At 40.0% G+C, this 12,146-nt stretch overlaps 1 protein-coding gene across 6 annotated transcripts in view; it reads right to left on the reverse strand.

Moving 5' to 3' along the window:
* Positions 1 to 12,146, reverse strand: part of vath (Vacuolar proton pump subunit H) — a 98,097-nt gene that overhangs the window by 69,510 nt on the left and 16,441 nt on the right. For all 6 annotated transcript variants that reach the window (NM_001140003.1, XM_045693604.1, XM_045693601.1 and 3 more), the window contains 1 exon segment: positions 6,600 to 6,689. In NM_001140003.1, coding sequence (NP_001133475.1) covers positions 6,600 to 6,689 — 90 coding nt within the window.

Genomic DNA, 12,146 nt, shown 5'->3' on the forward strand with positions numbered 1-12,146 from the left:
ATGACATACATTTTCTGGACTTTTCCAAGATATTTAAAGGCACAGTCAACTTAGTGTATGTAAACTTCTGACTCACTAGAATTGTGATACAGTGAATTATAAGTGAAGTAATCTGTCTGTAAACAATTGTTGGAAAAATTACTTGTCTCATGCACAAAGTAGATGTCCTAACCGACTTGCCAAAACTATAGTTTGTTAACCTCTATGGGCTATCCGATTTCAAAAAGGCTTTACAATGAAAGCAAAACATTAGATTGTCAGCAGAGTACTGAGCCAGAAATAATCAGACACCCATTTTTCAAGCTAGCATATAATGTCACATAAACCCAAACCACAGCTAAATGTAGCACTAACCTTTGATGATCTTCATCAGATGACAACCCTAGGACATTATGTTATACAATACATGCATGTTTTGTTCAATCAAGTTCATATTTATGTCAAAAACCAGCTTTTTACATTAGCATGTGACTAGCATTCCCACCGAACACTTCCGGTGAATTTACTAAATTACTCACGATAAACGTTCACAAAAAGCATAACAATTATTTTAAGAATTATAGATACAGAACTCCTCTATGCACTCGATATGTCCGATTTTAAAATAGCTTTTCGGTGAAAGCACATTTTGCAATATTCTCAGTAGATAGCCCGGCATCACAGGGCTAGCTATTTAGACACCCAGCAGGTTTAGCACTCATCAAAGTCAGATTTACTATAAGAAAAATGTTATTACCTTTGTTGTCTTCGTCAGAATGCACTCCCAGGACTTCTACTTCAATAAAAAATGTTGGTTTGGTCCAAAATAATCCATCGTTATATCCAAACAGCGGCGTTTTGTTCGTGCGTTCTAGACACTATCCTAAAGGGTAAATAAGGGTGACGAGCATGGCGCAATTCGTGACAAAAGAATTCTAAATATTCCATTACCGTACTTCGAAGCATGTCAACCGCTGTTTAAAATCAATTTTTATGCCATTTTTCTCATAAAAAAGCGATAATATTCCGACCGGGAATCTGCGTTTAGATAAACAGACAAAGGAAAAGAAAGCATTCGGTCGAAGCGGGCATGCGCCTAAACCCATAGTACTCTGAGTGGCCACTTGCCAAAAGCGATAACGTGTTTCAGCCAGAGCCTGCCTCGATATCGTTCAACGTTTTCCCGGGCTCTGAGACCCTATGGAAGACGTAGGAAGTGTCACGTTATTGCACAGATCCTGAGTCTTCAATAAAAAGAGCCAAGATGAAACACTACTTCTCAGACAGGCCACTTCCTGCTTGAAATCTTCTATTATTAGTAGATTTGGATAGAAAACACTCTGAAGTTTCTAAAACTGTTTGAATGATGTCTGTGAGTATAACAGAACTCATATGGCAGGCAAAAACCTGAGAAGAATCCAACCAGGAAGTGGGAAATCTGAGAATTGTAGTTCTTTTGAATCCCTATCGAAACTACAGTGTCTGTGGGGTCACGTTGCACTTCCTAAGGCTTCCATTGGCTGTCAACAGCCTTTAGAAACGTGTTTCATCCTTCTCCTGTTACTGGGCAGAGAATAGGAGCTCAGTCAATGAGTGGACTGCCTGGGACCAGTGAGTTGTTTACTGCGTGGGCACGTTTGGCGCGCCGCTCCTTCTTTTTCCTCTGTAATGAATACGCTATTGTCCGGTTGGAATATTATCGACGTTTTATGTTAAAAAGACCCTAAGGATTGATTGTAAACAACGTTTGACATGTTTCTACGAACGGTAATGGAACTATTTGACTTTTAGTTTCTGGATTTACGCTCACGCGTTATGCCTTTGGATAGTGATCTGAACGCATGAACAAAACGGAGGTATTTGGACATAAATATGGAGTATTTTGAACAAAAAGAAAATTTATTGTGGAAGTAGGAGTCCTAGGAGTGCATTCTGACGAAGATCAGCAAAGGTAAGAGAATATTTATAATACTAATTCTGAGTTTAGTTGACCCCAGAACTTGGCGGGTATCTGTATAGCTTGCTTTGATGGCTGAGCTATGTACTCAGAATATTGAAAAATGTGCTTTCTCCATAAAGCTATTTTAAAATCTGACACAGCGGTTGCATTAAGGAGAAGTATATCTATAATTCTTTAAATAACTGTTGTAAATTTTATCAACGTTTATGATGAGTATTTTTGTAAATTGATGTGATCATTCACTGGAAGTTTTTGTGGGAATACATTTTCTGAACATCATGCGCCAATGTAAAATGTTTTTTTTATATATAAATATGAACTTTACCGAGCAAAACATGCATGTATTGTGTAACTTGAAGTTCTATGAGTGCCATCTGATGAAGATCAAAGGTTAGTGAATATTTTAGCTGTATTTTAGGTTTTTGTGATGCATGTCCTTGCTTGGAAAATGGCTGTGTGGTTTTTCTTGTGAAGTTTATGTCCTAACATAATCTAATTTTATGCTTTCGCCGTAAATCCTTTTTGAAATCGGACAATGTGGTTAGATTAATGAGAAGTTTATCTTTAAAATGGTGTAAAATAGTTGATTGTTTTAGAAAATGAAATTGAGATTTTTGCTGTTTTGTATTTCGTGCCATGCTATTTCACTGGCTGTTGAATAGTGTGTCCCGCAGGTGGGACGCTAGCGTCCCATGTAGCCCATAGAAGTTAAGCTTTCTGACTTTTTAAGACATGTCTTTGTTCTGGAAAGTTTGCTGTTACTTACAACGTCATGCTAATCACATTAGCGCACGTTAGCTCAACCGTCACGGTATAGGGACACCGATCCTGTAGAGGTTAACTTTTTAAGGCTAGGGGGCAGTATTCAGAAGTTTGGATGACTAAGGTGCCCAAAGTAAACTGCCTGTTACTCAGGCCCAGACGCTAGGATATGCATATGCATGGTAGTATTGGATAGAAAACACTCTAAAATTTCTAAAACTGTTCAAATAATGTCTGTGAGTATAACATAACTGATTTGGCAGGCGAAACCCGAGGACAATCCTCATTGGACTTTTCAATGCTTTTCTATGGGAAAGTCTAATAATTAGGACCCAGATTGCAGTTCCTATGGCTTCCACTAGATGTCAGTCTTTAGAAATTGTTTCATGCTTGTTTTTTGAAAAATGAAGAAGTATTCGTATTCTTTCAAAGTATCCCTCAGAAGGACTCTAGTCTTTTGGCGCGCATGAATGAGTGCGCGCTCCTCGTTCTTTTTCTCCGGTATTGAACACCGTATATTCCGTCTTAAATTTGATCGATTATTTACATATTAGGGTACCTGAGTTTGGATTAGAAACGTTGTTTGAATTGTTTGGACGAACTTTACAGGTAACTTTTTAGACTCCTTTGTAGGCATGTTGGGCGAGTTGGAACAGGTGGATTTCTGAATCAAACGCGCCAAATAAATGGATATTTTTGGGATATAAAAAGGACTTTATCGAACAAAGCGACCATTCATTGTGTAACTGGGACCCTTTGGATTGCAAAATGGTGAAGATCTTCAAAAGGTAAGTGATTTATTTTATCGCTATTTTTGAGTTGTGACATCTGTGCAGGTTATGAATTCATGTTAATGCAGAAAGTGGGCGAGGCGCTGTCCTCAGACGATCAAATGCTATGCTTTCGCCGTAAAGCCTATTGTAAATCGGACAAAGTGGTTCGATTACCAAGATTCTAAGCTAAAGAATGGTGTATAACACTTGTATTTTTATGAATGTTTAATATTACTACTTTTGTTTTTTGAATTTTGCGCTCAGCAATTTCACCGGATGTTGTCGAAGTGGGATGCTAGCGTCCCAATGAGCCGAAAGAAGTTAAATGTATTTGGCTAAGGTGCATGTAAACTTCCAACTTCAACTGTAGATGTGTGAAAGTTAGTGTATAAGCTAATGATCCATCATGTATGACATTCCTGGGAGTGTGTAAACTTAAATGTTTTATTACCGTAGCACTTTTGTATTTTCTCTATAGTTATGTACTTGAAAATGTATCAATTGACCAATTCGGCACATTTGGGCAAACTTAATATAAAATATTGTCCAGTACTGCCATGCTTCACTGGATCAATCTGAAAGTTTACACACACACCACCTAGTGGCCAAAATCAAAATTGCAATATTATATTATGGCCTTTCTCTTGCATTTCAAAGATAATGGAACCAAAAAATGTAAACGCATGTTTTACAAGATCTAATGTGTTATTCTCCTACATTAGTTTCACATTTCCACAAACTTCAAAGTGTTTCCTTTCAAATGGTAACAAGCATATGCTTATCCTTGCTCAGTTCCTGAGCTTTAGGTAGTTAGATTTGGGTATGTCATTTTAGGCGGGGAAAAAAAGGGTCAGATCCTTAAGATGTTAACCTCTAGTGGTTCTACTGTCACGCTGGTATAAAAGATTTTGGAGACAGGAGAGAGAATACACAATAAGTTTTAATTTATTTTACCTTTATTTAACTAGGCAAGTCAGTTAAGAACAAATTCTTATTTACAACTGCCTTGTTCAGAGGCAGAACAACAGAATTTTACCTTGACAGCTGGGGATTGCATCTAGCAACCTTTCGGTTACTGACCCAAAGCTCTAACCACTAGGCTACCTGCTACCCCAAATACAACCAAAACAAACACATATACAAAAACACTGGGCTGTACCCAAACAAAAGAGTGAGGATAAACCTGGTTGAACGACTCGGGACTTTACCCGTAATACACAATATATATAGCACGCAGCATAACAGCTGCACCAACGCATAGGTACTCACACCACCAACGGACATGGGAACAATAATGGACAGCCCAATGGAAACCAAAGGGCACACTTATACAAGTACTAATCAGTGGGAATAGGGGACAGGTGTGCGTAATGAAAGTTCCGGAGGGATCCGTGACACCTACATTGAAATCCCCAGACAAAAGTCAATAAGTGAACTTAACTAACAGTAATAACTGTCCAGAGAGATTCAGGGAGGAAGAACAGTAAAAGTTAATAAGTGAAATTATAGAAGGTTATATGCTAATGTTGAGTACCAGACAAAAGTTTGGACACACTTACTCATTGAAGGGTTTTTCTTTATTTGTAGTATTTTCTACATTGTAGAATAGTGAAGACATCAAAACTATGAAATAACACAAATGGAATCATGTAGTAACCAAAAAAGTGTTTAACAATTCAAAACATTTGAGATTCTTCAAAGTAGCCACCCTTTGCCTTCATGACAGTTTTGCACATGCTTGGCATTCTCTCAACCAGCTTCATGAGGTACTCACCTGGAATGCATTTCAATTATCAGGTGTGCCTTGTTAAAAGTTGATTTGTGAAATGTCTTTCCTTCTTAATGCGTTTCAGCCAATCAGTCGTGTTGTGACAAGGTAGGGGTGGTATACAGAAGACAGCCCTATTTGATAAAAGACTAAGTCCATATTACAGCAAAAACAACTCAAATATTCAAAGAGAAACTTTAAGACATGAAGGTCATTCAATGCGGAACATTTCAAGAACTTTGAACGTTTCTTCAAGTGCAGTCGCAAAAACTATGATGAAACTGGCTCTCATGAGGACCGACACAGGAAAGGAAGACCCAGAGTTACCTCTGCTGCAGAGGATAAATTCATTAGAGTTAACTGCCTCAAATATGCTTCACCGTTCAAGTAACAGACACATCAACATCAACTGTTCAGAGGAGACTGCGTAAATCAGGCCTTCATGGTCGAATTCCCGCAAAGAAACCACTACTAAAGGACACCAATAAGAAGACTTGTTTGGGCCAAGAAAAACGAGCAATGGACATTAGAGCGGTGGAAATCTGTCCCTTGGTCTGACGAGTCCAAATTTGAGATTTTTGGTTCCAACCGCCGTGTCTTTGTGAGACGCAGAGTAGATGAACGGATGATCTCCACATGTGTGGTTCCCACCGTGAAGCATGGAGGAGGATGAGGTGTGATGGTGCTTTGCTGGTGACACTGTCAGTGATTTATTTAGAATTCAAGGCACACGTAACCAGCATGGTTACCACAGCAGTCTGCAGCGATACGCCATCCCATCTGGTATGAGCTTATTGGGATCATCATTTGTTTTTCAACAGGACAATGACCCAACAAACCTCCAGGCTGTGTAAGGGCTATTTGACCAAGAAGGAGAGTGATGGAGTGGTGCATCAGATGACCTGGCCTCCACAATCACCTGATCTCAACCCAACTGAGATGGTTTGGGATGAGTTACACTGCGGAGTAAAGGAAAAGCAGCCAACAAGTGCTCAGCATATGTGGGAACTCCTTCAAGACTGTTGGAAAAGCATTCCTCATGAAGCTGGTTAAGAGAATGCCAAGAGTGTGCAAGCTGTCATCAAGGCAAAGGGTGGCTACTTTTAGAACTTCAAATCTAAAATATATTTGGATTTCTTTCACACTTTTTTGGTTACTGAATGATTCCATATGTGTTATTTCATAGTTTTGATGTCTTCACTATTATTCTACAATGTAGAAAATACTAAAAAGAAAGAAAAACCCTTGAATGAGTAGGTGTGTCCAAACCTTTGACTGGTACTGTATATTTGCATCTCATTTGTCCAAATGTAAGCGTGTATAAGTGTGTGCATGTGTGTCTGTAAGCAGGTGTTACCTGCAGGGTATCATCAATTAGGGTGAGGATGTACTGGACAGTCTGCTCCTTAGAGATGTGAGCCATCAGGTTCAGGAACGTCCTGGCACACTGGAGATGGAAGATAATATACCCATTACTATGACATCCTGAAGACAAACTGATCTGAAAATCATCTTGGAGGAAACAGTGAGCTCCAACAGTATTCGGATAGTGAGAGATTTTTTGTTGTTTTGGCTCTGTACTCCAGCACCTTGATACACCCATGCTAACCTCTCACCATTACAACAGAGGAGGTTAGCATTTTATATCATACCCCCAAGACATGCTAACCTCTCACCATTACAATAACAGGGGAGGTTAGCATTTTATATCATACCCCCAAGACATGCTAACCTCTCACCATTTGCACATTAAGAAGTTTCCACCGCCATTTCTCGCATTATTCATTTTACAGACACAAAAAGATCCCACCATGTTGAACGAACAAATTCTTTGTCAGCATTAATACAATTGTACCGAAACGTCTGTTTCCATCACAGCTGCCATGATTTTAAATATGGTATGACTTCACTCACATAACAACTGTTCACTGTGAAGTGGTTATTGACTCGATGTTGTGTATATACTTTTGGCAGAATTCAGTTTTTCCTCCAGGTTTTCTGCAATGTTGCAAACTAGCAACAACAACTCTGCAAAATGTGTCCTACGCAGGGCCGCCCCGCCCATTAGGAAGGATAACGCAGCCGCATAGGGCGGCAGATTGAGCAGAAGCTAAACTGACAAAGACGCACCTCCGACCACACATAACACCTCATATAATTCTATCCCAAAAACAATAAACTTCTCACCCAGTAGCATATGGACTATTAAGTTGAGCACTGATGCCACCCCATGATAAGCAGTGCCCACTTTGCCAAAGGCCTCAAAATATGTATCTTGTATCCTCTCCATGGTGCTGTTGGAGAGACGCATCACTGTGGCGCTCCACCAATGCTCGGTCAAAGTAGTCTAAAGTAATTAATGCAGCCTATAGAGTACCACAGAATGATTCATAATACCCATAAAACCTAGCGGTCAAACTTCTTGCCACAGCTCACATTGATGTGCCATCCTGGATGAGCTGCACTACCTGAGCCACTTGTGTGGGTTGTAGACTCTGTCTCATGCTACCACTAGAGTGAAAGCACCGCCAGCATTCAAGTGACCAAAACATCAGCCAGGAAGCATAGGAACTGAGAAGTGGTCTGTGGTCCCCACCTGCAGAACCACTCCTTTATTGTGGGTGTCTTGCTAATTGCCTATAATTTCCACCTGTTGTCTATTCCATTTGCACAACAGCATGTGAAATTTATTGTCAATCAGTGTTTCTTCCTAAGTGGACAGTTTGATTTCACAGAAGTGTGATTGACTTGGAGTTACATTGTGTTGTTTAAGTGTTCCCTTTATTTTTTTGAGACTGCACTCGTGAAGGTGGTAAACTACCATTTAATGGCATCAGACCAAGGTTCTGCATCTGTCCTCGTGCTCCTAGACCTTAGTGCTGCTTTTGATACCATCAATCACCAAACTGTGAAGGAACTCGGCGTTACTCTGGACCCTGATCTCTCTTTTGACGAACATATCAAGACTGTTTCTAGGAAAACTTTTTCCCCATCTACATAACATTGCAAAAACCTGAAACTTTCTGTCCAAAAATAATGCATAAAAATTCATCCATGCTTTTAGGTTAGACGACTGCAATGCTCTACTTTCCGGCTACCCAGATAAAGCACTAAATAAATTTCAGTTAGTGCTAAACACGGCTGCTAGAATCTTGACTAGAACCCCAAAATGTGATCATATTACTCCAGTGCTAGCCTCTCTACACTGGCTTCCTGTTAAGGCTAATTTCAAGGTTTTACTGCTAACCTACAAAGCATTACATGAACTTGCTCCTACCCATATGGTCTTGCCGTACATACCTACACGTACGCTACAGTCACAAGACGCAGGCCTCCTAACTGTCCGTAGAATTTCTAAGCAAACAGCTGGAGGCTGGACTTTCTCCTATAGCGCTCCATTTTTATGGAATGGTCTGGCTATCCATGTGAGAGACGCAGACTCGGTCTCAACCTTGAAGTCTTTATTGAAGACTCATCTCTTCAGCAGCGCCATGACTCAGTGTAGTCAGGCCCAGGGGTGCGAAGGTGAACGGCAAGGCACTGAAGCCGGTTCCCCTCTCTCCACTGGGATTCTCTGCCTCTGACCCTATTTCGGGGGCTGAGTCACTGGCTTACTGGTGCTCTTCCATGCTGTCTCTAGGAGGGGTGCATCACTTGAGTGGGTTGAGTCACTGACGTAATCAACCTGTCCGGGTTTGGCGCCCCCTCGGGTTCGTGCCATGAAGGAGATCTTTGCGGGCTATACTCAGCCTTGTCTCAGGGTAGTAAATTGGTGGTTGAAGATATCCCTCTAGTGGTGTGGGGGCTGTGCTTTGGCAAAGTGGGTGGGGTTTTATCCTGCCATGTTTGCCCTGTCCGGGTGTAAAGTTGGACGGGGCCACAGTGTCTCCCGACCCCTCCTGTCTCAGACTCCAGTAATTATGCTGCAGTAGTTTGTGTCGGGGGGCTAGGGTCAGTTTGTTATAGCTGGAGTATTTCACCGGTCTTATCCGGTGTCCTGTGTGAATTTAAGTATGCCCTTTCTATCGGAGGACCTGAGCCCTAGGACCATGCCTCAGGACTACCTGGCCTGATGCATCCTTGCTGTCCCCTGTCCATGCTCCTGTTCCAGTTTCAACTGTTCTGCCTGCGGCTATGGAACCCTGACCTGTTCACCGGACGTGCTACCTTGTCCCGGACCTGCTGTTTTAGATTCTCTCTACCGCACCTGCTGTCTAACTCTGAATGATCGGCTATGAAAAGCCAACTGACTTATACTGAGGTGCTGACCTGTTGCACCCTCTACAACCACTGCTATTATTATTATTATTATTATTATTATTATTAAGACCCTGCTAGTCATCTATGAACGTCTTTGCTTTACTGTTGTAATCTCCACCCGGCACAGCCAGAAGAGGACTGGCCACCCCTCAGAGCCTGGTTCCTCTAGGTTTCTTCCTAGGTTCTGGCCTTTCTAGGGAGTTTTTCCTAGCCACCGTGCTTCTACACCTGCATTGCTTGCTGTTTGGGGGTTTTAGGCTGGGTTTCTGTATAGCACTTTGTGACGTCCGCTGATGTAAAAAGGGCTTTATAAATACATTTGGTTGATTAATTGACAAGTTTCATTAGAACGTTTTGTTTCTGGCCATTTTGAGCCTGTAATAGAACTCAGAAATGCTGATGCTCCAGATACTCAACTAGTCTACAGAAGGCCAGTTTTATTGCTTCTTTAACCAGAACAACAGTTTTCAGCTGTGCTAACATAATTGCAAAAGGGTTTTCTAATGATCAATTAGACATTTTAAAATTATAAACTTGGATTAGCTAAACACAATGTGCCATTGGAACACAGGAGTGATGGTTGCTGATAATGGGCCTCTGAAAGCTATGTACAGTTGAAGTCGTGAGTTTGCATACACCTTAGCCAAATACATTTAAACTCAGTTTTTCACAATTACTGACATTTAATCATTTAAATTCCCTGTCTTAGGTCAGTTAGGATCACCACCTTATTTTAATCATGTGAAATGTCAGAATAATAGTACAGAGAATGATATATCAGATTTTATTTCTTTCATCAAATTCCCAGTGGGTCAGAAGTTTACATACACTCAATTCGTATTTGGTAGCATTGCCTTTAAATTGTTTAACTTGGGTCAAATGTTTTGGGTAGCCTTCCACAAGCTTCCCAAAATAAGTTGGGTGAATTTTGGCCCATTCCACCTGACAGAGCTGGTACACCTCTGAGTCAGGTTTGTAGGCCTCCTTGCTCACACGCGCTTTTTCAGTTCTGCCCACACATTTTCTATAGGATTGAGGTCAGGGTTTTGTGATGGCCACTCCAACACCTTGACTTTGTTGTCCTTAAAACCTGTTGGGGCTAGGGGGCAGTATTGAGAAATGTTGAAAAAAATATGTGCCCATTTTTAACTGCCTCCTACACCAACTCAGAAGCTAGGATATGCATATTATTAACACATTCGGATAGAAAACACTCTGAATTTTCTAAAACAGTTTGAATGGTGTCTGTAAGTATAACAAAACTCATATTGCAGGCAAAAACCTGTGAAAAATAGATTAAAAAAAAATGTGAATTTTGTGACTGTACTATTTAGTGTCATTGTTTTATAGATACCATAGTGAGAAAGGATTCATTTCGCAACTCCTACGGCTTCCACTAGATATCAACGATCTTTATAAAGTTGTTTGAAGCGTCTATGATAAACAGAGAGCAAATTAGAATGCAGGGAAGTTGACATGTCGTCACTTCATTTTTTTGCGCCTGCGCATAAATCTGAGAAGCGTGAGTTTGTCATAATTGTATATCTAGACATAGGATAGGTTGTGTGAAAATATTACTGATGTTTAACGTTAAAAATGGACCAAAAGATTAATGCTAAACAACGTTTGACATGTTTGAACGAACGTAAATAGATTATTTACTAGGTTTTTTTAGCTTTTCGGCGTGATTTTACACCCCCCCACCACGTTTTGTGGGAGCATAATGAACGCTAACTACTTGGTGTTATTTGGACATAAATTATGAACTTTGTCAAAAGAAACCACATTTGTTCTGGACCTGGGATTTCTGGCAGTGCCTTCTGATGGAGATAATCAAAGGTAAGGGGATATTTACAATGTTATTATCGATATTAGATGATGCTAACTGTATAGCATAGCTTATTGTTCTTAGCATAGCACCCCGTTTATTGCAAAATGTGATTTCCCAGTAAAGTTATTTTGAGATCTGGCCATTCGGTAGCAATTACGAGATGATAATATATTATTCTTTGAATGACAATATTATAATTTACCAATGTTTTCGAATAGTAATTTTGTTATGTTCACCGGAAGCATTTCAGAGAAGAAAAAAATCTGAATTTCACGCTACTGTAAAATGCTGTTTTTGGATATAAATATGAACTTGATGGAACAAAAAATGCATGTATTGTATAACATAATGTCCTAGGAGTGTCATCTGATGGAGATTGTCAAAGGTTGGTGCATAATTTTAGCTGGTTTCTGCTTTTGGTGACGCCTGACCTTGAATTGAAACTGGATGTTTGTACTTTTGTGGCTATGTACTGTCCTAACATAATCTAACTTTATGCTTTTGCCGTAAAGCCTCTTTGAAAATCGAACAATGTGGTTAGATTAAGGAGATGTTGATCTTTTAAATTGTGTAAAATAGTTGATTGTTTGAGAAATTGAAATTATTAGATTTTTGATGTTTTGAATTTCCAGCCTTGTTAGCAATCCCGTCTCGGGGTTCATTGCTAACCTGTAGCCCCAACATTAAGCCATTTTGACACAACTTTGGAAGTATGCTTGGGGTCATTGTCCATTTGGAAGACCCATTTGTGACTAATGTTGCTTCAATATATCTACATACTTTTCTTCCTCATGAAGCCATGTATTTTGTGAA

This window comes from Salmo salar, chromosome ssa14 (assembly GCF_905237065.1).
Source record: "Salmo salar chromosome ssa14, Ssal_v3.1, whole genome shotgun sequence".
In the NCBI taxonomy this organism is placed as follows: Eukaryota; Metazoa; Chordata; class Actinopteri; order Salmoniformes; family Salmonidae; genus Salmo; species Salmo salar.